The 26,837-nt window shown below is 37.5% G+C and overlaps 4 protein-coding genes across 4 annotated transcripts; 3 read left to right on the forward strand and 1 right to left on the reverse strand.

Moving 5' to 3' along the window:
* Positions 1-1,527: 1,527 nt before the first annotated feature.
* LOC145959863 (uncharacterized) lies at positions 1,528-26,659 on the reverse strand. The gene is made up of 8 exons (XM_083079061.1): positions 25,748-26,659; positions 22,441-22,683; positions 21,923-22,358; positions 21,672-21,799; positions 21,478-21,592; positions 21,081-21,275; positions 1,873-2,204; positions 1,528-1,757 (listed from the first exon to the last, which is right to left on the reverse strand). The coding sequence occupies exons 1-7, from the start codon at positions 25,903-25,905 to the stop codon at positions 2,049-2,051; spliced, it is 1,431 nt and encodes a 476-aa protein (XP_082935187.1). The 5' UTR covers positions 25,906-26,659; the 3' UTR covers positions 1,528-1,757; positions 1,873-2,048.
* LOC145959856 (uncharacterized) lies at positions 4,234-5,693 on the forward strand. Its single transcript, XM_083079054.1, has one exon. The coding sequence runs from the start codon at positions 4,384-4,386 to the stop codon at positions 5,554-5,556; it is 1,173 nt and encodes a 390-aa protein (XP_082935180.1). The 5' UTR covers positions 4,234-4,383; the 3' UTR covers positions 5,557-5,693.
* Positions 7,553-8,257, forward strand: LOC145973195 (uncharacterized). Its single transcript, XM_083102432.1, has one exon. It carries the CDS (start codon positions 7,614-7,616, stop codon positions 8,187-8,189), a length of 576 nt encoding a protein of 191 aa, XP_082958558.1. The 5' UTR covers positions 7,553-7,613; the 3' UTR covers positions 8,190-8,257.
* On the forward strand, positions 16,550-17,503 carry LOC145959857 (uncharacterized). Its single transcript, XM_083079055.1, has 2 exons — positions 16,550-16,846; positions 16,937-17,503. Exons 1-2 carry the CDS (start codon positions 16,743-16,745, stop codon positions 17,496-17,498), a joined length of 666 nt encoding a protein of 221 aa, XP_082935181.1. The 5' UTR covers positions 16,550-16,742; the 3' UTR covers positions 17,499-17,503.
* Positions 26,660-26,837: the final 178 nt, after the last annotated feature.

Raw genomic sequence — 26,837 nt, forward strand, 5'->3', positions numbered from 1 at the left:
CATCGATTGCTAATTTTGAATTTAAAAGTGTTCTGTGCTAAATTGATCGAAATATTTGAAATTGTTTTTCTAAAATTAGGCCCTGGACTAAACGAGTTAAGACTAAAGTGACATATAAAATCTTGGCGTTCCTTAATTATAACTCATAAACTTTTATTAGTAAATATTATAAGTATTTAAAACCAAGATTCACGAATTATATATCTGAAATTAAAATTCGCAAATTACTGTCAGAAATTATTATCAATATGTTAATATGTAAAAATATATGATTTGCGACCAGGTCATGCCAAGTTTTTGTACTTACTTTGGTTTTAACCTATTTAGTCCCAAACTTACTTAACAAAGCTTATAATTATTTTAATAACAATTTCAAATATTTCGATCAATTTGGCAAAGGGCACTTTTAAATTCGAAATTGACAATCTATGTGGTCAATTTTGTACAGTAAGAGTTAAATAACTTTTATTATTTACAATACAATCTATGACATAATAATGCTATTTTATATATCGTACAAAAAATAAATTTATTTAAAAAACAAGTATTTGTTAAAAATAAAATGCGTTTTATTTTCATGAGGAAAATCTATGCATAATATTTTTATAAATGTAAGATTGATTTTATGGCAAATATTATTTCTCAAATTACAGACCTACACAAATTTAATTGCTTTCAAGTACTTGGCTAGTTATAATTATTAATTTCAATTTAATTTTTATTTAATTTTGACTTTTTACATTTTACAGGATTATATTTAGAAGAAAATTATTTTTAGTTTCTATTACTTTCTAAATATTATAAACAATTTTTTAAGTTTTTTTGTTTTATTTATTTTTTATGTACATGGGATATTTTTTGTCTTCATATTTTTTTTTACTCTTTTTTTAATAGACTAGAATTTTGTAAAAGTCTTGAAAAGGACTATAAGAATATGCATTAAAAAATAAAGGATTTAGTTTAAAAAATTTATGATGATTTTGTCCTGACCTTGGCAGCGCTACTCAAGATCTAACTGATGAAGCTAAATAGATTTTTTTAAACTTTACAACCTTTTTTAAACCTTCCTTTTGTATTAAACATTCTTTTACAACATTTATGGTTTTCGAGATATTTCCCGACTCTTTTGTGACAGCCTGTATAGAGTACTCTGTAGAAGACACCCATATGCCTAAATTCAATACATAATATGAGGTTCATAAAGTTTACAGAATTGTGTAGTACATTGCATGACGAGCGTTAAATTGAGAATCGAAATTGGGAAATCAGTGTTGTGGAAACTATTGTGGAAATTCAAGTTAATTCATCAATATAAAAGTTTGACTAGTTAAAATGTCACAAAAATTTCTTGCCACATAATTCTATATATATTCTTATTATATTTTACCTTTCATAACATGAAAGATAAAATATATTTCATTTATTAATATTGTTTAATTTTACAATGTATACAATATTATAATATCTTCATGGAGAAAAGTTAAAAAATATTTATACATAATTTTAAAACACACTCACACAACACACACACACACACACACACACACACACACACATATATATATATATATATATATATCATGGATATTATCATACACACTACTGATTAGAAAATATTTCGCACATAACAGCGATGTCAGTTGGATAATTCCTTGCCAAGTTTTCATTTGGTACGTAATAAGTGCCTTCAAATTTAGAAAAATATCTCCCTATCTCTACATTATTGATCTTCTTTGGTGAACGTTTGTGTATCATATCTAAAATAAAAAAGAGTATATTTTTTAGCGCGTGTTTAGAGAGATGAAAAATCATATAAAATATATATATATAATTTATAAAAGAGGATGCTACTAATATATATTTCATATATACCTTGTGGTACATAACACATTATATTATTGTCTGCAAGAATTATATAGTGCGGCTAACAGATAAATCTGGAATCGTCTAATTCAATTTCACACATGCATAAACGTATATTCTGATTATTAAAGCAGTCGCTCAGATGCGGAACTAAAGAATACAAATTTTCCTCTATGAGCGTAGCTTTACATTCGTAATGCCAACCAATTATCACGCCGCAGTTGATCACTGATAAACGGAGATAAATACTCGTTCGTTGAGAGCGTTACGATCATACCAATCGTAAATTCAATTTCTTCCTTTCTTATTTCCGGTTTATCTATGACGATGTTAAGTCTATCCTGTATGTGCATAACAAATGTATATATAGTAATGTAATAATAAAATTTAATCAATATTTCTTATGAAATGTTTTCAAAAGTAATTATTATAATTACTTAAATGATATAGACAATTGTCATTGAGTAGGTATACAAGGCGGGTTCTAACTCAGGTCCTCTCAGGGGGGGTGAGGCGCGAGGGGATCTCAGCGGCGCGGGGGAATGACGTCACGCGGGACGGAGGGGATTTCGTAGCCGCGGGGGCTGCGGGGCAGGGCGGGGGACGCTTGTGTTGGATGTTTTATGACAAGTATAAACAATCATAAACCGATGTTTGACTGCTTTGTACCCTTGCCGCGCGTGTGAGAGAGAACGATAATATCGCGTACGAGAGAGAACGATAGCGAGACTTCTAATTAATGCGAGAGCACGCAAAGGATTGGAGCGCAAGGAAAAGGCGTGTAAATAATTGCAATTTTTTTGAAATATAAATTTATTTGAAAATGTGTATGAGTATTACAAATTGTGTGTGTGTGTGTGTGTGTGTGTGTGTGTACTTAATAGTAAAATTATGTAAAATTTAAGAAATTAATAAAATATAGAAATAAAAAAAAGAAAAAAAAATGAATATAAAATAATGCGGACGGTGCGCCGGGCTGTAAGGGGGAGGCAGCTCCTGAAACAGGAAAAACGCTACATTAATTTTATCTTAATTAAAATAAAAAAAATAATAATTTATTTTAAGATACTTTTGATATATAATAAATTGTAAGTTACTTACAATGTTATCCATGATCCATTTATTTAATTTGTGCAAATAGGGCACATGTTGCAGGCCAATATTTGATTCAAACATTTTCTGCACCCTGTGCATGACATACTCGAATTTTCCAAATGAACATAAGCTATGGTTCTATGTTCTCGAACAGCACTAGTTTCTTCAAACTGATACGGTACACTTAGAAAGCATTCGATACAATATTTCGATCCATTTTCCATGTAGTAATAGGAAATGCAACATATCTTTGTTGCTTCGTTGTATGTCATTATTTCAGGTATGCTTAAATCTCGCTGTTTCTTTTGTAACCGTTCATCAAGAATATCGACACTATTGTCACTATCATAATCACTGTCCTTCGCCAAGGGTTCTATATCAGATTCATCTTCCATCTCTCTCCTCTCTCTCTCCTCTCTCTCTATCTCCATCCTCTCCGCCACAGCTGGATCCATCCAATCATCGTAATCATCATCCGTATCGTCGTCGATGATAATTACGTTTTCTTCAGCCATTGCACAAGACCACCGAAACACAGAAGAGCAACGAAAGAAATGACACTCTAGTGCAGCAGACTCCTCTTCATTATATATATTTTTTAACATAAACAATATAAACGCGGGGGAATGACGTCACGCGGGACGGAGGGGATTTCGTAGGCGCGGGGGCTGCGGGGCGGGGCGGGGGACGCTTGGGGATGTGTTGGATGTTTTATGACGAGTATAAACAATCATAAACCGATGTCCAGATGGTAAACAGCGGTATTTGAAGAGGATTGAATATTAGGGCCAGAATTATTTTCCATATTTTTTCTAGGAAGAATTGCAACGTATCAGCGCCGATATTCGGCTGCTTTGTGCCCTTGCCGCGCGTGTGAGAGAACGAATTCTTTCTGAGATGTAAATAAATGATTATTATGATACACCACTTATTTATTTTACACAAAGATGAAAAGGTTTAGACGAAATACAGGGAGGATTGAAGCGCATCAAGTCACAGTACATGATTTGAACGCGCATCGACACGTCGCGTCGGTATAGTAAAAGTATAGTCAAAAAGTATAGTGTTCTGTCAGTGTTGTGTGATAATATATATATATATAAAAATGGAAGACGAAGATCACGCGTTGTCATCTGACAGTGACTGCATTAGTGACTGCAGTGAGAACTCCACGGAATTCAGAGAGAAAATAGTGTCTGTTGCGGAAATTAATGCTTTAAACGCACGTAGTACAAAATTTTGTATCATATACAGTTATTATTCAACGGGTGGTGCTCTAGCTGTATGTCCTTCGTGTATGATTGCATTGCAAGGCGTGGATAGCCAAATGATGTATGCTATTAGAAAACATAAAATTGAGACACTTAATGCGATGGATGGCCGATTTTGTTCAAGGTGTAGCGAGCCGTTGTATATAAGATTTCCATGCAATATGTGCCCAATTTGCACTCAGTGAAAAAAAAAATGGAAAATATCGAACAGACTGAACGCGACCTGGTGGAGCGATCCAACCAAATTGCCACCTTGGGCGAATATTTTGCATGGCTACAACGATGCAACGAGTACATCGAGTCGCTGGAAGAGCTAAGTCGGATCAAACGACTACGATTATCGATCGGGAATCGACAATCATTGATTGCTCGGATCGCGCGACTCGAAGGTGCAAAGACTCGATTGCAGAGACAGTTTATGCCCAGTGGTGGTAATTACAGTGGCGACAATAACGCGGGTGCCGGATGTAGCGCGCATCAAAATGAACTTGTGTGGCGCGAGATTGATACCGCGTTCGATAACCGTATTCTGACCGGTGCTGTGATTAACGCAAACCATATCGAACCTCGTCAATTTCTCGATGACGCCAAAGACATTGTGATAGAACATGTGCAGGACGTTATAAGAAGACACTACAGTGTAAAAGTGAACACTATATTCAATGGTGAATTTGTGTCGGGTGATAAGCGCGCAAATAAAAGTACCAATACGAGAAACTGTGAACTCTTTCGCACATCCGATTTACACGAGTGGTACGAGCGTCGCGTTATCGAACCCACTCTAGCATCGCTGGAAGAATTTCAGGAACGCGATAGCGGGTGGGCATTGTCGCGAATATTGAATTTGACTGTAAATATAAATAAGTATAATCCTATGCGCGCGGGATGTCATATAAAATTGCCGCGGGAGATTGTGATGAAGAGAGCGGTGATTAACGTACAATCAAAAGACAATGCGTGTTTCGCGTGGGCAGTGGTCGCCGCTCTATATCCCGCCGAAAGGAATGCGGAACGGGAATCATCGTACCCGCATTACGCGACAGTGCTGAATCTCCGGGACATTGAGTTTCTAGTGACTGTCAATCAGATTAAAAAATTTGAACTTGTCAACGATATTTCGATCAACGTGTACAGCATCGAAGAGAAGAACGGCATTGTTCCGATACGTCTTTCGCAGCAGAAGCGGGACAAGCATGTGAATCTGCTATACGTGGAAGACGGCAACAATGTCGGACATTTCGCATGGATCAAAAATTTATCCCGGCTCGTGAGCTCGCAACTGAGCAAACACAAGAATCAAAAATATATCTGCGATCGGTGTGTATAATTTAAATAATTATAAGTTATGTAGCAAATTGTATATAAATCTTTAATTTTTAAAAAATTTTTATTTTCTTTTATAGATGCTTGCATTACTTTGGTTCGGACGACAAGTTGCAGTTACATACGGTAGACTGCGGAAAGATGAACGACTGCGCTATCTGGTTACCGAGCGATAAGGACAAGTGGTTATCGTTCAACAATTACAACAGGAAAGAGCAGCTTCCATTCATCGTGTACGCCGACTTGGAATGCGTTCTGGCCAAGATGGAGGAAGAGAAGAATATGTGCCAGCACCATCAAGTATTTAGCATAGCATATTATATACATTGCTCGTACGACGACTCATTATCAGCATATCATTCGCGTCGCAGTACCGATTGTATAGCATGGTTCGTCGAGCAACTTAAAATGTTAGCATTTCGTGTAAAAAATATTTTAACTACTAATGTCCCTATGGTAGATTTAACATTCGAAGAGTGTGAAAAATTTAATAGCGCTACTCAATGTCATATATGCGAAAAACCGTTCGCGCAAGACGATACACGCGTACGCGATCATTGCCATTTGACTGGACGGTACAGAGGTCCCGCGCATTCAAATTGTAATTTAAATTATAAAGAGTCTTTCTGTATTCCGATAGTGTTTCATAATTTATCCGGTTATGATTCGCATTTCATTATCGAGGAAATAGCCACAGCGTTCGAAGGGAGAGTCGAGTTACTTCCAATAACGAAAGAGAAATATATATCGTTTACCAAAAATGTCGATCTTATGGAAGAAAAACCAAAAAATCAAGTAAAATTACGCTTCATCGATTCATTCAAATTTCTTACGGCAAGTCTCGACAAATTAGCATCTTATCTAGATAAAGATAAACTAGATATTTTAAAATCAGAATTTCAAAACTTATCGAGTGAAAACTTCAAATTATTAACACGAAAAGGTGTGTTTCCATACGAATACATCGATTCCGTTGACAAGTTGCAAGATACATGTTTACCACCGCGCGAATCATTTTACAGTTCCTTAACCGGTGAAACTATATCCGAGAGCGATTATGTGCACGCCGAGACCATCTGGACGCGATTCTCCATTCGAACGCTAGGCGAATATAGCGATTTATATCTTAAAATCGATGTCTTGTTATTAGCCGATATTTTTGAAAACTTTCGCAACAAATGTATCGAAAGTTACGGACTCGACCCTGCGTATTACTATACTCTCCCCGGATACACGTGGGACGCCATGTTGAAGCATACCAAGATTACGTTTGAATTGCTTACCGACATCGACATGGTTATGTTTATCGAACGCGGTATACGTGGTGGTCTGAGTCAGTGTTCCAACAGATACGCGCGTGCTAATAACAAATACATGGAGTCATACGATCCATCGAAACCATCATCATACTTGATGTACTTTGATGTAAATAATTTGTGGATGGGCAATGTGTCAACCGTTGCCTTACGCCGATTTTCGATGGGTCGACGACGTGTCGAATTTTGACGTAGCATCGATCGCGCTAGATTCGCCTACAGGCTATATCCTCGAAGTCGATCTCGAGTATCCGCAACATCTTCACGATGCGCACACTGACCTACCGTTTTGCCCGACACGCGACAAACCACCTGGCAAGCGGGAATTCAAACTGCTTGCAACGCTATACGATAAAAAGCGTCACGTGATACACTACCGCAACCTGCAGCAGTGTACGCGTCACGGTCTTCGCGTTACAAAAATACATAGAATTTTACAGTTTTCTCAATCTCCCTGGCTTCGAAATTACATAGAACTCAATACACATTTTAGAACATTGGCTAAAAACGATTTTGAAAAAAATTTATACAAATTAAAATGAACAATGCGGTGTTTGGCAAAACGATGGAAAATGTGCGCAATCGCGTTGATGTAAAATTACTAACTCACTGGGACGGGCGGTACGGTGCAGAGGCAATGATCGCTAAACCAAATTTCCACAGCAGAAGCGTCTTTCCGGAAAATTTAATAGCTGTGGAATTGCGCAAACTCGAGGTGAAATTCTACAAACCAATCTACGTGGGTATGTGTATACTCGACATATCCAAGACATGTTTGTACGAGTTTCATCATGAGTATATGTCTCCCCTGTATCGCGACAAATGTAAGGTCATGTACACCGATACCGATAGTCTCATATATCACATTGAGTGCGAAGACATGTACAAAAATATGAAGCGCGACGTCAGCAGATTCGACACTAGCGATTATGCTGCAAACAATGCGTACGGTATGCCGCTCGTAAATAAAAAGGTACCGGGTCTAATGAAGGATGAAAATAACGGTGCCATAATGACCGAATTTGCCGGGCTCAGAGCAAAAATGTACGCATTACGAGTCGATGGGAAAAAGGATACGAAGAAAGTTAAAGGCGTCAAGAGCAACGTTGTCGCGAGAACGATAACGTTTGACGATTACACACGGTGTTTGAAAGAAGAAATTGAAATGACGCGCCAGCAGTCGTGTATACGATCGAAATTGCACCAAGTATACACAATCCGCGAGACAAAAATTGCTCTGAGTCCGTACGACGACAAGCGGTATATCGTACCCGAAACCACCGATACGCTACCGTGGGGGCATTATAAGATACCATTGTAAAATGTGTGTGTGTGTGAAAGAAATATTAATAAAGATTTTTGTATTTTTATATTTCATATATTTTTGTAATGCATATCTCATACATCTTATATTAAAAAATGCATGTACTATCGCAAGGAATATTGATAAGGATTTTTATGTATATTTTCATTTTTTAAATATTATATATGTTATACACATATATTTTTTCCAGAAAATTAAAAATAAACACTGTATGAATTAAATCACATTGTCTTTATGTATCCAAGAATTGTGCGAATTGTCAAATCCCAACCATTTCACGTAAACCTCGTCACCCCTCCTACGCAGTACTTTCTCCACGAGATACACGTCCGGATAATTCGCGCGATGCAACTCGTGCTCGTAGAACGCTCCAGCGATAGGTTTTTTACGATAATCCTCAAGTAGATAGCTTACGGGATTAGTATGCTGCACTTTTACAATTTTAAACACTTCGGTTGTCCAATTTGGCGTGTAACCTTTCTCAAAAATTGTCTTGTACTTGCTAACGCGTACCGAGTCACCTACTTTGAATTTTGCCGGACCCGCGATATTTACACGGTTATACACAGTAGCCAAGAGTCTTTCAGCGACCGCGGGGGTAACGTCGATGGGTCGCATACCGATCGTTCGATGCTTGCGCGCGTTGTAATCCGATACGAGTCGCGGCAACGCGTTGATCCACTTGTAAGATCCGTTCAGCGTAAACATCTTCCACATGTCGTTTTTCAGCGTGCGATTGAATCGCTCAACGATCGATGCCTTCAATACTGAATATGTAGAATAATGATTGATGTCATGTTTCCGCATGAGCCGTTGCACGTCAGCGTTATAAAATTCCTTCCCCATATCAGTCTGTAAGTTTTTCGGACATCTTTTGCTATTTCGAATTATCTCAGCGATAGCGTCAGCTGTCTCGCTTCCGCCTTTACTCTTGAGTGGTGCGGCCCACGCGTGCTTGCTCAACGCATCGATGACTGTGAGTATGTAGTGGTAACCTCTGTTGAAACGAGAGTACGGACGCATCTCGACAATGTCAGCTTGCCACAAGTCATCGTATCCCCGCACTATGACATGTCTTCGGGGAAAATTTTTTCTCGCCGGCGCGTGCAATTCGTTCACCAACTGCTGTTTCTCTAAATGTTGTTTCTTCGCTTCCTCGGTTATTCCCGATCGCCGATCCATCGTTGTTTCGATTCGTCGATCAAACGATGTGTGCCCCGAGTATCACCGTGCGTTTTATCATTCGTTACTGTTCGATAACCGTTCCTGCCCCGTTCGATAGCCGTTTCTGACCCGTTCAATAGCCGTTCGTTACCGTTCCTACCCCGTTAGTTGTCGTTCCTGCCCCGTTCGATAGCCGTTTCTGACCCGTTCGATAGCCGTTCGTTAGCCGTTTCTGACCCGTTCGATAGCCGTTTCTGACCCGTTCAATAGCCGTTCGTTACCGTTCCTACCCCGTTAGTTGTCGTTCCTGCCCCGTTCGATAGCCGTTTCTGACCCGTTCGATAGCCGTTCGTTAGCCGTTTCTGACCCGTTCGATAGTCGTTCCTTACACGTTTGATAGTCGTTTCTGAGCCGTTCACTGCCGTTCTTGACCCGTTTGTTGCCGTGATTGATCCTGTTGGTAGTCGCTTCTAAGTAGTCCGTAGCCTCGTTCACAGTCGTTTCTGACCCGTTCGCAGCCTCGTTGGCAATCGTTTCTGACTCGTTCGTAGCCGTTCCAGAGTTGTATGCCGCCTCGTATGTAGCCGTTCCTGACGTGTTCATAGCCTTGTTCGCAGCCGTTCCTGAGGTGTTCATAACCTCGTTCGCAACTGTTCTTGAATTGTTCGTAGCCTCGTTCACAGCCGTTTCCTCTTCGATCACTGCCACTCATTGTAGTTCGATAAGCCTTTGTAGATGTTCAATAATTGTACAATAGCCGCTGTTTAGCCGCTCGTAGCTGTTTCTGAATTAGTGTTAATCGCACGCTGAAGCTCATTTATCGCAGTCTGCAAAGCTCGCACGTCCTTCTCGAACGCAGTCAACTTCTCGTCTGATTCTTTCTGCTGATTCTTCAACGTTTTAACGCATTGTTCCACGTACAGTTTGTTGACTGCATCGGTATCAGCCTCAGGTTGCGCTACACGGCGAATCTTGCGCGACCTCGCGTCATAGTACGTAGCGACGCGACACAGCGTTTTGACGCAAGTAACTTGTCACCGATTTATCCCAATGATCGCTTGTTCTAATTGCTTCATTTCTCTGTTCGAATAATCCAAATTTGTTGATGGGCATTTTTTTTTCTCGATGCGAGTGACGTCGATCGACTGATCAGTTTCGTTGAGACACCGTTTAATTTATAATAAGGCCGACTTCGCGAAGTTCCTCTATAATCGACAGGATCTCGTTGTTGTGAGCGTTGTGGCCAGCTCGGCGCGAAGCATCGAGCAATCGTAGACGATCCACTAGCTCGTTGGGATCGTCCCAGTGCACGTAATCGATCTTATTGTCGGTTAGCGTCATCGCGCGAGGCATGGATACTCCCGTACCGCATTTTTTCTTTTTCGATTCGATCGACATCAACGGTGCAATTATGTGTTTATACTTGTATCCCCTGTTGCTCTTTAATTGACCTTGCGCATCATATTGGCGTTTATGCGCACTCGTCGCCATTAATATGCTCTTATATTTTTGCATATCCTCCTCAGTGTATATGTCATCATCGGGAATTCTCTTGAAGATCAACTCGTATAATCCAGGTGTACCAATGTACCTCACTTTGTCTATGATTATAGAGTTATCTGCGTCGATGTCGAATCGTTTGTTACCGAGCCACATTTCATTCTCGTTGAAATAGACACCGTACACGTGATCGATCTGATTTTTTTCGTCGCCACTAAGGAAAGCGCTCATGTACTTTTGTGGCAGTGGCCCGAAGTACTCTCGTAACATTTTTTGACCTTCCAACGTTTGTAACATGTTTCGAACAGATGGTGATTCGAGCGGGTTGCCCGTGGTTTCGAAAACATTTTCGATTGCGAGTGATTCGGGTATCGTGGGTTGTACGATTCTCGTTGTCGCGGACGGTGTGGAGGTTATCAGCGGTTCATCCGATTTATGCGATGTCGATAAACGATTCGCCTTCAATCGTTGTCTTTTTTTCGGTGTCGTATGCTCATCCTCCTCCTCCTTCTCCTCTTCTTCCTTGTACCGCTTGATGGGTAACGTTTTAATTATAGCGTTACTCTCCGGCTCGTTTTTCACCGTGATTAAGCTAGAGTTGTCGACGATTTTTTGTAGTGGCTCGATAATAGGTCTAAAATGGGTCTTGACCGCGATATCGTCGTCGATCTTACCGGTCTTCAAAGCGCGATGTTTCTTGCGGATCGATTCGCTCGTTTTCTCAATCTCCCTCGCAATCTTTTCACGCTCGCGAATATTATCGCTTTCAGCCATGTCGACAGAGTGTCGGCAGCGACTAATCGTTTTGCGGTATCGCGAACACGTTAAATCCTTTTCTGTATCGCCCGTTCGTAAATGAGCTGTCCTTATCTATCACTAGAAATCCATACTTTTGTTGCCAACAAGTACGACATAATTCACTGAAATCCCCGTACGACATGTCGGTATTCACGTGATCGTTGTACACGTGTTTCAAGTTGGTACCGTCCTGTTTAAACAAGATCAGCAGGTTCGCGTTGTCGCGTATAAGATGTTTTGGTATTCTCGCGTACGTCTGACAGAGATAGAAGCAGTCGACGTTCGAGTGACGACCCATTGAGAAGTACTCTCTTATCGTATTTTGCTTGTCGCACGCCACGTCATCGAAGACGAAAATCGAGTTTGGACGTGCCTCGCTCGGTGGAATGACGTCACTGTTATTGGAGAACGTAAAATAGCCGATTTCATCAATCGGCGTCAACAAATTCTCCAGATATCGATATTTCGGCTGTTGCAGCGACTTCGAGTACACGTACACGTTCTCGAAACGTACACCGTGCGGGCTTTCCAGTAGACTTATCAGAACGTTGGTTTTACCACAATTTGAGGGGCCGCAAACGATCGCGCGTATAGTAGTCGGTAGCATCGTACCGTGCCTGCGCATCTCTGCGTTGTCCTCCATTGATCGTAATCTGTCGTCGCAATTCGTCACGCGTATCGTCAAAGGTTGTCGCACGAATCTCATTTTTTCAACACTACCGATTGGATCGAACGCCTGCCTATTTATAGGTGCGCGAAATCACGAGTCGCTCAGTAGAGAAAAAATGTTCGTTCTGCTATCAAGTCCTTCCGACATTCGCGATTTGAGCGTCGAACAACTACAATTTGTGTCAAAAGCTGTTCTGTTGCGAATGTGCGGTGATCACGTCCACTACGTGTGGGACAAACTTCCGGAACACATAAAAGCGGATCCGGAGGTTCAGACGTATCGTCGCTGTTACGAACACTACAATCAGCCGTGGCAGAAAACACACATCGTCGGTCCGGCACCATTGATAAAGAATTGCAGCGAATGTCAACGAAAATAGGTAGAGGCCTATTAAATCACGCGATAAACACACTTCCGATCGAATTCCATATTCCCGGCTATCAGTTTTGCGGGCCAGGCACACGGTTGGAGAAGCGATTAGTCAGAGGCGATCGAGGTATAAATCCATTGGACGCGGCGTGTCGCGAACACGATATAGCATACTCTCGGAGCAACGATCTCACCGAGAGACACGCGGCGGATAAGATACTCGCTGAGAAAGCGCGGAATCGCATCGTTGCGAGAGATTCGACTCTCGGTGAGAGAGCCGCCGCCACAGCTGTCTGGACAGCGATGAAAGCCAAGACGAAGCTCGGTATGGGTCTGAAGACGAAGACGAAGAAAAAAACGGCGAAGAAACGGATACTTCCGGTAGCGAAATGCGGCGGTGTATTGCCGATTCTACCAATGTTGGGTGCGCTCGGATCCCTGATCGGTGGAGCGGCTGGTGTAGCGAAGGTGGTGAACGACGGAAAAGCCGCGCAACGTCAGTTGCAAGAGATGCTACGTCACAATCGCGCTATGGAAGGTCACGGATTATATCTCGCTCCTTACAAATACGGACGAGGAGCCTCAACGAGAAAAAAAAAACGTCAAAGAGACGCTAAAAATGCCGCAGGGCGCAACTACCAACATACAATTGCTACAACTGGCAAAACGTATGCACATTCCATATTTTAGAGGTGTTTTCATGCGCAACTCGTTACCGATCGGTGGTATATATCAAAACGAGAGCGGCATTGTAAATTTGGATAGCGTCGAAGGACCAGGTACTCATTGGGTAGCGTATGCAAAGAGGGGGAATCGCGCTATATATTTCGACAGTTTCGGCAATCTTCGACCACCGAATGAATTGGTGCGATATCTCGGACGAAACGTAACGAAGATACAGTACAATTACACACCTGTTCAAACTTACGATCAGAGTATCTGCGGACAATTGTGCTTGCAATTTCTTCGAACGGTCGATGCATGTGAATTTAAAGACAGATATTGCGCTATTTAACTCAGTATTCGTTAAACAGTTTCGTCGACATGTCTATGACGTTCACATTGACTGGAAAGAGTAGCGTTCTCACGGCAAACTTCTTTCCCACCATAGATTTGAGCGACGGCGAATACGAGCTCGGTCTAACGGATTTTGAGACTTATCACACGATACCGAATGTGAATTCCTCGAATAATAAATTTTACTTTGGCAAAGACGACGAGGAAATTACGATTCCCGAGGGATCGTATGAGTTGCAAAATATACATGAATTTTTGAAACAAGCAATTTCACGGAAACATCGCGATAAGAAACACATTGACTATGAAGATGATGAATATCCGATAGTGCTCCGCGCTAATTACAATACAATGAGGAGCGAGATCAAATGTGCCTACAGAATAAACTTTACCAAACCCGACAACATTGGATCGCTGCTAGGATTTTCGAATCATATTCTCGAGCCGCGAAAATGGTACGAATCAAACATGCCGATTAACATTCTCAACGTGAATATTATCCGTATAGAGTGTAACGTGACCGCGGGTGCGTACAACAACGGCATACTCGTTCATACGATACATGAATTTTCACCGAGGGTACCACCGGGATATAAGATATCGGAAACGCCTGCACAGATCATTTACCTGCCGATCATCGCGCGGAGCATTACGGATTTAACGTTACGCGTTGTCGACCAGAACGGACGATTGCTTGATTTTCGAGGAGAAGAGATCACCGTAAGATTGCACGTACGTATGCGACGTATGAGATGCTCGTATTGAACGGATCGAAAGACGTGAGAGATAACGCAATCTTTACGAGACCAGCAACACCACCGACAACAACAACAACAACAACGTCGACGTTCGCTAATATCAAATCATCCAAGAAAAAGAAACTCAGCGCATCGAACGTTGCGTTTTTACAATCTTTGGGATTTGCGGTGCGAAACAGCTGAACGATGACCGACATTCTCAACATCGGTGATGAACCGATCTTTGACAATCGTATCATCAAGATCGAGACTCACACGTACAACCCGTTCGCCAATACAACGTTCGGACACAGTGATGAAATAAGAATACCCATACAACAACAGGATCTGTATACATTGCCGTATGAGAGTTTCCTATACATCGAGGGACAACTAACGAAAACCAAACCAGCTGAAGGAAGTGATGTGGAACTGGCAAATAATTGCGCCGCATTCATGTTCGATGAGATTCGATACGAACTCGATGGCGTTGAGATTGATCGCAATAGAAACGTAGGAATAACTACTACGCTCAAAAACTATGTAACGGTATCATCCGATAGAAACGTGATTATGAAAAACGCTGGCTGGGATCCGTGGACCTATGAGAATGGACATTTCAATTTTTGCGTACCGCTCCACATGTTATTGGGATTTTGCGAGGATTATAAACGAGTGGTGATTAACGCTCGTCACGAATTGATCTTAATACGATCGCGCAACAATAATAATTGTCTGTTTGGAGATTCGACACTGGAACCTGTGATCAACATATTCAAGATACAATGGCGAATGCCACACGTGCTGTTGAGCGAGATCGAAAAACTGTCGATGCTGCGTGCTCTGGAAAGCGGACGATATCTCAGCATGGGTTTTCGCTCGTGGGATCTATACGAGTTTCCGCTATTGCAGCTTACAACCAAGCATTCGTGGGCCATTAAGACCGCGACTCAACTGGAGAAACCACGATACGTTGTCTTCGCTCTGCAGACAAACCGGAAAAATATCATGTCTGAGGATACGAGTCGATTCGACCACTGCAAATTAATCAACGTGAAACTCTATCTGAATTCGGAATGTTATCCGTACGACGATATGAATCTGGATTTCGAAAAAGGCAGATGTGCCATTCTCTACGACACGTACGCGCGCTTCTGCAAGATCTATTACGGATACGAGTATCTCGAGCCGAGTCTCTCCATCTTACAGTTTCAACGTCATGGTCCGTTCGTGATTATCGATTGTTCTCGACAAAACGAATCGGTCAAGAGCGCAACCGTGGATGTGAGATTGGAATTCGAATGTAAGGAGAACGTGCCGGCGAATACCACTGCGTACTGTCTCATCATACACGATCGTGTGATCCAGTACAATCCGTTGACCAACGTTGTACGCAAAATCACCTAAGCGATAACATCGACACAAGAGAGAGAGGGGAGGAGAAGCAGAATATAAATCAAAGTGCTGCGAGATGATTTTAGAGTTTTGTCATTCATCTCGACTAACGTATCGAAGAGAGAGATCTCGTCATGTCCGTACCAACGTTTGTGGATCTGCAAGGATTTATTGTCGGGAGAAATTTTGTCGTGAAGGAAGCTGCGGTTCTGAGAAAGGGATATGTTCTCTCGCATTACTTTTTCGCAAGTCCCGTACCGTGGAGCGTGCTTACAAAATCTGAGCGATGTCAAGTCTCATGGGTGATTAGAAATCATCATGGATTACAATGGGAAGACGGAAACGTTCCGTATGGCTTGGCTCAGCGTGTAATTACAACAGCTGTCGATGGTACGATACACGAAGAAGAAGAAGAAGAATCGTCTGTCGTGTACGTTAAAGGACTTGAAAAGCGAAAATGGCTGACCGATATACTAGACGATGCGGGAAACGGCTATATTATTGAAACCTTGGATGCAGACTATGAAGATATTGATTCTCTAAATAAATTAGATATTACCAATAGTATGCGATGTGGAAAACATGTTAAGAATTGCGCATTACAAAATGTATTCAAAATATTTAACTGGTGGTCGCAACGCCAGAAAGAATTGCAAGAAAATAAAATATGTAAACATTAATATGTTTTATCTCTTATTTTCCCTTCCTAGACCTTTCCATGCGTTTCTAAGAATTTTTTGTCTGAGCGTTATCCCCCCTTCTCCTAAAATTCAAAGCATTGATCCCCCCACCACATTATACTTTTGGAAGATGAGCGTCATGTATACTCGGTTATTTCTTATACGATCAGTGTCGCGTTAACACCGCTCTCGTGGTTCACTTTTCATAACTCCCAGAGAAATGTATTACGTCGAAAGAAACGGAAACAGCGGCATCGGAGGACGTGTGAATAATTACGTACCGAGTCGTGATAAAACTCCATCGTTTGAGAACAAATGTGACGAGTAAGTTTCATTTAACTTCTTTCTATTTTTTATATATTTTTTTTTACAAATTGTATTATTACTATTATTTTAATTTTAATTTTTCTGTAGCATTTCGTTGGAACGTCGTGCGGTTCGTATACTAGGTAGACGATACGCATTGACAGCTACGGAATTCAAATTCCTCGAAATTGGTATCAACGTGGGTCCACCGAGTTACGTGGAGATTGCCATAGGAGATCATCGAGGAAAGGAAATGATATTATCTCTCGAAACGTGGAAGGGACTCTACGAGCAACGTCGCAATATTCAAAAATTACTTTGGAACAACTCTAAAGATGACTACAATTTCATAAGCGTTGGACCGCTAACAGTGAGAGTTCGTACGATTAACGACGTCAAACTCATAAGTCTCGAATCTTCAAACGTATGCTTGATGATGGTCGAATCGACATTACATCGTATGTTCGATCTCGATCAATGCATAGATGTAACTTTTGATCGATTGGGTAAAATTATCGAAACAGTTGATGTCAAGTTTACGCAATTCTTCAATATCGCGTCTACTGTAATAAATCCAAAAGAAATATCTAATGTAATACGCGCGAGTGACGCTTTCAACAAGCATCAGCTCGTCGATTGTGAGCTGGCAGCTTTAGTTTTTAGTTCATAGTACGTAAGAAAAAAAAATATATATATATATATATATATACATAAAACATAAATAAAGTTTTAAGTCTAAATCATGACGTAATTTCTTCGCACGCATTTCCATCCACCCAATCCTCTTCAAAGGAATACCGCTTATATTGTTTAATTCGAAAAAAAATCTAGAATTACTTATATTGTGGGAGAGGGGGTGTATCACAACAGCACAAAACTATTTTGTTTGCGAAAACATGTCCCGACGCGTTAGTCAGCCTTAAGACCCAATCCTCTTCAAAGGAATACCGCTTATATTGTTTAATTCGAAAAAAAATCTAGAATTACTTATATTGTGGGGAGAGGGGGAGGGTACCGCGAGAGCCATTTTGTTTGCGAAAAACATGTCCCGACACGTTAGTCTCGGCCCGAAGACCCAATCCTCTTCAAATACCGCTGTTTATCAATCGGTTTATGATTGTTTATACTTGTCATAAAACATCCAACACAAGCGTCCCCCGCCCCGCCCCGCAGCCCCCGCGCCAACGAAATCCCCTCCGTCCCGCGTGACGTCATTCCCCCGCGCCCGAAAACCCCCTCCATCCTGCGTGACGTCATTCCCCCGCGCCGCTGAGATCCCCTCGCGCCTCACCCCCCCTGAGAGGACCTGAGTTAGAACCCGCCTTGTATACCTACTTCATTGTAAACTCACCCGAAAAAAAAGGACCACTAAATTTTAGAATAATTTTTTTAACATCTTTCAATAGCGATAAATCAGCAAAAAATCATCGTATTGGGATGAAACGAAGCTCAAATTAAAGCTTGAACATTCCTCTTGAAAACCAAGAAAGCTAAATTTGAATTACGAAAAATGTTTTATAAAATGGCGAACGTTAAAGATAGACTTTGAGAAATGCGAAACAAATAATTTTTTTTAAACTGTTACGTTGCTCAGGGAAATCGGCTCTCGGGTACAAAAATGTATGAGTTTTGAAGCAAACTTATTTCCTATCAAATTCATATTTTAATCCAGTGCTGTCAATTATTTGCAACTTTCGGCCGGATTTCTTAGTTCACGCCTACCGCTCTCCTCCCACCGCGCGCTCCTTAGCAACCGCGCAGCCGAACGCTGGTAACTAAGGAGCGCGGCGGTAACCTCAGGAACGTGCGCGTCACAAATGTAATGTAGCGATCTAATAACAAAAAATAGAGTCTAGTGGAATAGGTCTACTGGGGAAACCACTTAAAAAAAAACGCATCAACAATAGTACCTCATGGGTAATGTGAAAACCTATTCTCCTTATTATATTATATATATAATTTTTTATATATTATATTTTATGTAATTTTATTATTATTATTATTTATATAATTTAATTATGTAATTCTTTATATATTATTTTTTATATAATTTTATTACTATCATTTATATAATTTATTTATATAATTTTTTATATAATTTATTTATATGATGTTTTATATATTATTTTTTATATAATTTTTTGTTATTAGATCGCTACATTACATTTGTGACGTACACGTGCCTGAGGTTACCGCCGCGCTCCTTAGTTACGAGTGTTCGGCGGCGCGGTTGCTAAGGCGCGCGCGGTGAGAGGAGAGCGTTAGGCGTGAACTAAGAAATCCATGCGAAAGTTGCAAATAATTGACAGCACTGTTTTAATCAATTATCTATGACCTTTTTTGACAAAGTTATATCGTTTTGAAGAAAATGTTGCAAAATGGACCTTCTATTATAAAATCTGCAAGTCAGAAATAAATTAATTTTTTTACTTAAAAACGCGGACAATTTGTTTCTGACTTGTAGATTTTATAACAGAAGGTCCATTTTGTAACATTTTCTTCAAAACGGTGTAACTTTATCAAAAAAGGTCATAGAAAATTGATTAAAATATGGATTTGTTAGGAAATAAATGAACTTCAAAACTCATACATTTTTGTACCCGACAGCCGATTCCCCTGAGCAACGCAACAGTTTAAAAAAAATAATTTGTTTCGCATTTTTCAAAGTCTATCTTCAATGTCCGCCATTTTATAGAACATTTTCTGTAACTCTGGTTTTCTTGGTTTTTAGGAGGAATGTTCAAGCTTTAATTTGAGCTTTGTTTCATCTCAGTACGATGATTTTTTGCTGATTTATCGCTATTGGAAGATGTTAAAAAAATTATGCTAAAATTTAGTAGCCCGTTTTTTTTGCGGGTGAGTGTATATTGACATTTGAACTCATATATCTATATATATACATATAGATATACATATACATATACAGAGTGGTAAAAAATTATGTGTCATAGCTTTGACAGGTGATTCTCCAGATCGAGATCGGTAAAGATCTGAAAAATGTTGCATCCGCAAAATTGATCTTGACCTTGAAATTCAAGGTCAAATTTTTTTATTGGTTTAAATTCTGCTCATCAAAAGTAATAAAAGTCAAAGAGACCTAGAGTCGCAAACAGTGATGCCAGATAGTCTTCTCTGCGAGAAAAGAGCGAGAAAAAAATCATGTTTTGTCTCCTCCTATTACCCCTCCATGCTACCGCATGCTACCGAAAGGCCGGAATCTGGCATCACTGGTGGCAAATGAACCCTTCAACCCAAAATAAGATCATGAATTTGAAAAAATTAGGATATACGATTTTGTCGCGAATATTGATAAAAGAAGTTCCATCTTTCTCTATCGACAAACTGACAAATCAATTCATGCTTTTCTTTTCCCTCAGGAGAAGGTAAAACTCATGCCTCTCTACCGATATGAGTGGTTTGCAAACGCAAGCCGCTGTGATTCGATTTGAAATATTTCTTCGACTATCTTAATTTCGGCTTTCCACTTGATTCCATACCTTCCTTCTGCATATTTTAGAAGTTTGCTTATGATGGAACGTCGTTTGCGACATCAACGTAGACGAATACATAAAGATAGTCGCGACCAACGTCTAATGCTCCGGGCAATTGATCAAGCCCTTGAAAATTATGCACGAGCACGCGAAATTTATGCCATTTTGCTATAAAATCGCGCAAACGGACGACGGGTACGCCCTCGTGAAATTCCAGATCGTCGGAAATTTCAATGCCTTGATGAGCGTTTTGGGGACCAAGAGCGATTTCGCATAATACGCGAGGAGGGCTTGCGGCCTTCCCGGGTGCAAATAGTGCAGGAATTGCGGCCTGGAGACCGTTATTTCTCGCAAAGTGTTCTGTCGGTGGATGTTACAAAAACTCCTAACTTTTTAGAAAATGTGCTTTTCATGGATGAGGCTAGCTTTTCCAACACTAGCATTTTGAACAGGCAAATTGTCCGGGCTTATCGGAACCCTCGCCATGCTACAGCGTGTTCAACATGGGCGTTTCGCGATTAATGTCTGAATTATTAATAATTCCTTGAAATAAACTTAATGAGCAGAATTTTTTAAGCAAATACAAAAATTTTACATTTGACCTAGAATTTCAAGGTCAAGATCAATTTTGCAAATGCAATTTCTTTATCTCGATCTCGATCTGGAAAATCACCTGTCAAAGCCATAACATATAATTTTCTACCGCTCTGTACATATACTTATATATTTCAGTATATCATGTACAATGTGCTACACACTACCTGTATTGAACTCGTAATATTTCTGTATTCATAATCTGTTTGTATATCTTCAATATTATCGCAGCAGAGTGATAAAAAATTCCACATATACCTAAGTTTCCATTTGTAAGATACTAGATGTTTCAATTGTAAATCAGTGCAAACATTATAATGATTTCTTAATTTACAGAGATCAAATATCAGATTTCGTATTTGCTGAAAAATGATAGATATATATAAACAATATTTCAATTATTAGAAAAGAAAATAAAAGAAAATTAAATTTTATTTATTGCTCATAGAATTTATTAATTCATTGACTAACATATTATTTATAAGACTTATAACTGATTATTATCTTCATTAACTACTTCCTATTAAAATTAAAAAAAAAACCTATACATAAAAAGTTGCTTACCGATATGTTATATAAGGGATTCTGTGTATGTATATCCAGGTGACATACCTCTCTGGTAATGCTACGGGGGAAGGACGTCGTATAAAAATATTCTTCCGATTGACCGTCTCTATAACTGAAAATATTAAATAATAATTATTTGTACATATATATCAGATAGATTGAAAAGCTCTGGAGCTAAAATTGTTACTAACTATTTTGGTTTCCATACAATTGCCATTTCAAAATCATACTTATAACTCAGAAAGCAACATAAACCAAATCTTCTAGCCACGCTGTGAAATATAATAGCCAATAGACATCCTTGGAAATGTTGTAAAATCTATATTATCAAATTTTATTAGAGAAAAATTATATTTAACATTTACAAGATATGATACATAATTTGCGAAGTGCATAACAAAATATCATTACAATTTAATATAATATAAAAAAAATAACTTACAAAGTTCACATATTTTCTCTCGACTTCTAATGTTACCAATAATTGATGTACTTGATGAACAATAAAATTAGAAAGCATAATTTCAAGAATATACATAATCTGTTTGGCTTCTGTCAGATTCCAGAAGTTATCGTTGATATTATTATATCTCCATAAAGTAAATTGCTCAGAAGATGTTGAGAATACTGAATGTGTAGGATATCTATTTTTAAGGCAGGTTAGTACTTCTTGCGCAATATCATTTAACCATGTATCAATGATTGAATAAGATACACAGGGTTGAAAATATTGTGCGATAATAGTAATTTGCTTTTCTAAAAGCTGCTTTTCCTTTGGCATGAATATAAATTTCCTTTGCTTGTATACTAACCGATACTGTTCTAACCAACGATAAATTAGGTCGAAATAATATTTAACTGTCAAATTGGAATCGTGCCTGAAAAAAAATTTACATATTAATTGTACAATATTTACGTTAATTTATAATGTTAGTGGCAATTTGGTTTATTAAATTTTACCATGATAATTGTGCAGAAATAATTCTATTCATATTATCCAAAACAAAATGATAAATTGTAGAATGTCCAGCTATGAAACGCAGAAATCTATTCAATTCCATTTCTTTGATATTCCATAAGTTATTATAAGACATTAGTGACACATAATGCCGTCGTTCTTTGATACATTTTACACCTACTTCTAAATGGTTAACAATTATCTTCAATCTCTTTTTGTTATGTATTCTTTTCGACAAGGGAAATCTAAAATTGAAAAAAATGTTCTTAAAAAATATGTTAAACAACAAATATCAGCAATAAATAATAGACAATATTTATTTTTCAAAGTAAACACATATTATATTATATATTTTAATTATATATGTACAGGATGTATTTTAATTGTGCATCCCGATTAACATCGCAGAAACTGGTCGAATGAAAAAATATTTTAGCCAAAAGTTTATTTTAGACAAAAGTTGTAGGGTTCAGAGGGGGACATCTGATGGTGACATTGGTTTAACCTTGCGTGAATGTGCCAAGGTCATATAAAATTGAACTTTATTTTAGTAAATGGAAACACTATATTTTTTATTACATATTCTTGCACTTATATCGAGAGTTCTTTCCAAAACACAATAATAAAATATTTTTCGTTAAGTATTTTTCGAGTTATAAGACTTGAAATAATTTCTTAATTTTACATAAAATATTTTTTGTTAAGTACTTCTCAAGTTATGAGGCTTGAAATAATTTCTTAATTTTACGTAAACCATAAAATATCTCGTAAAATATTAATTTTTCGATTATCTCACCTCAATACTTTTATGTACAAAATAATGAGAGTAATCAATTGGTGTAAAGAAAACACATAATTGTTTCGAAGAAAAAATATGTAATTTGTAATTAACCCTTTCACTGTCAGTGACCCCTATAGGGGCCAAAAAAATTCGTGTCACTTTTGCTTCATGACCCCTATAGGGGCATCTTGAAAAAAACATGTTATTACTATTACGATTTGGTTGTCCTTGGATGTTTTAAGGTTTCTGAGGTCGCTGAATTCGAATCTGAAATCAGAATTTCGAACTTCTAAGCGGCGGATCAAAATTCAAAATAATTTTGGGTTTGAATAAAAATGGGTTTCTTATCGTTTTTGGGATCGCCGAATTCGAATCTAATATCAGATTTTCCAAATTAAAAATTTCAAATTTAATATGGCGGACCAGAACAAATAGTTGCCATACATAAAAGATGTACACTTTTTTCTTCAATTACTTATAAATCCCGCTATCTGCCGAATCCAGAGTCACGAATTATCAAATCAAGCTGTTTGCACAGAAGTGGAAACGTATACCAGTTTTCAAGAAATAAAAACAATAAAAAAACGGAGTCAATAACCGCGACATCCTCGATTCGTGACTCTGGGTTCGGCAGAGAGCGGAATTTAAAAATAATTGAAGAGAGAAATATACAACCTTTATGTATGTTAACTATTTGTTCGAACTCTGGTCCGCCATATTGGATTTGCCATTTTCAATTTGGAAAATCTGATATTAGGTTTGGATTTTGCAACCCCATAAATGATACACATTTTTATTGAAATCCAAAATTATTTTGAATTTTGATCCGCCATATTGGATTCACCATTTTGAATTTTGTAATTCTGGCTTCAGATTCGGATTCGGCGACCTCAATAATATTTATACTGACGTATTCATGCAATTTTGAAAACTTTTTTCTTCAACACACTTTTGGCACGGAAAGTTTCTTTTCGCTTGACAGTGAAGGGGTTAACAATTACATATTTAAAAAAAAATTACGTTTTCTTTGCACTAATTGATTCCTCTCATTATTTTGTGCATAAGTATTGAAATAAGATAATCGAAAAATGAATATTTCACGAGATATTTTATGGTTTATGTAAAATTAAGAAATTATTTCAAGCCTCATAAATCAAGAAATACTTAATAAAAATATTTTATTATAATGTTTTGGAAAGCTCTCGAGATGAACTACAAGAATATGAAATGAAAAATAGAGAACAAGGTCGTTTTTAGCGAGTTTTCTGGTCCCCGTAGGATTTTCAAGAAACAAAATTGATCTCAATATGATCTTGACACGTTCACTCAAGGTCAAATCAATGTTACTATCAAATGTCCCCTTCTGAATCCTACAACTTTTATGTAAAATATTAATAATATTTAATTTAATGATTTTTGAGCACCATATATTAGGAGTATAACTAAGTTCCCGCCGCTCATAATTAAATGGCTCCAGCTGCAAATGTAGTGAAGTTAGGCATTTGTTAATAAAATTGAGTGATTGAGCCATTAAAGTAAAATTGAAGAATTAAAGTAAAAATAAAAACTGGTAAAATATTTTAGATTAAAATAGTATTTGATTTTTACAATCTACAAAGAGATAAAGTTGATTGCATATGGTTAGATAACATTGTAAAAACTATAAAGTTTGAACAGAAAATTTCAAGAATAAAATACTTGTAATATTATGAGTTGCAGATATTCCATTATGAGTTCCACTCCAAAATATTCAATTTATGAAAATTAATTAGAATATTATATAAGTAAATATTGAAATGTAAAAAAAAAGACTTGAAACAAATGAATGTAAAAGAAATATTACGAATATTAATATAGATAGACATTGAGTAATCGCATTATTACAAATTTTAATATTAAAATATGAAAAATTGTGACAGTACTTTTATTTAATTTTGTTTCATATGTGTTTTACGCTATAAAATAGAGTTTTTTCAATTACATAATAAAATAATTTTTTAAAGTATTAAAAAATTTACTAAACATAAATAGACTATATTTTTAAACGTATATATATTTAATAATTTGAAATAAGTTCGTCAAAATACATTTTTAGCGTGCTATAACTTAAGACAATAATAAAAAAAGGAAATATGTTTACAATTTAATAATAAAATTTATGCAAGAAAAGGATGAAATTATAATTTACGATAACAATGAGCCATATATTTCGAATGGTAAACTATTTTTATGAATAAAGCAACTTGGAAATTATTAATAAAATTTATTATAATTCATCGAACCTCTAGACGTTTTAAAATTTTGGCTTTACTAAATTTTGATCCATACTACAATCGTATTCAATTGTAACATCAGAAGCTCAATATACAATAAAGCAACATACGCAATATAAATTAACAAGATAACAATGTAATAACTTTAACTTTATCTTTTCACTATTATTTTCACGAAGGTTCGTTGAGCGATGGAAATCGATCAAATATGAAATGAATATAAAAAATTTAATAAAAAATTACTTAAAATCATACCTCTGAAAACATTTCTTTTCCCAAAATTTGGTGCTAAATGTTGTATGCTGTAATCTCTTACACGTGGATTTAAGATTCACGATATCCTCCACGCTAATGTTCTTATTTTCCAAAATTGTAGCAATTATTTTATCTGACAAATGTGTTATCGTTGTCATCGTGAAAAATTCAACGATTCACAGCTCGCAACCGATATTATTTATACTTATATGTATATAACTAATCACCAATGTGAGCGTACAAATTTTACTCCATATAACACTGCGTCTATCACATGCACTTCGTTCGACGTTGCACGTGATTCAGACTAAAGATGCACTTTTTTTAGAAATGATTTACAGCATTGGGTTTACCAACCAGAACAAAAGGGACACCTCCGTCCTGATTGGTCAAAAAAGTCAGACCATAGCAGCAGGTACGCATGAGAAATTTTTTGGAAAGAATTTCTGGACAATTTCACCTTTCTATATTTTTTGAACGTGTCCGTGAATCGATGCATCGACGTGTCACTGCTTGTATTCAGGAAAATGGTGAACATTTTCAACATTTATTGTAACATACTCTAGGTCACATTAAAACCAAATGTAAATAAGCCTAATTAAATGATTGTCGTCTACAATAATTAATCCTAAATTTTTCCTTGTGTAAGTAATACAGCTAACAGTATTTTCAACATAACTCCTGAAATAAGCATTTCCGCACCTATGTCCATATAACATTTTTTCATCCTTCAGGTGTGAGGAATATCTCCTTAAATTTTTGACATTTTTAGAACACCCTGTATATATGTATAAACAATATTTTTTTCAACATGGAAATATAATTAATTTTCGACATTATATATGACCGATAATTACAAACTGAATTGTAAAATTTATGAGTGAAAAAGGAAACGCGAATAATATCCTCTATAATTATATTTCTGAATATATAATTTAATAATATAATTAGTTTTGAATTTATAACAGTTATGTGTGAATTTTTTTTACATCATTCGATATATATATATATATATATATATTTTTTTTTTATCTTTATATTTAATGACTTACTATATATTCAAATTATATTGATGACAATTATATTGATT

This window comes from Camponotus vicinus, unplaced genomic scaffold, assembly GCF_025532165.1.
Source record: "Camponotus vicinus isolate PSW18456_S1 unplaced genomic scaffold, iyCamVici1.0 SCAF_1, whole genome shotgun sequence".
In the NCBI taxonomy this organism is placed as follows: Eukaryota; Metazoa; Arthropoda; class Insecta; order Hymenoptera; family Formicidae; genus Camponotus; species Camponotus vicinus.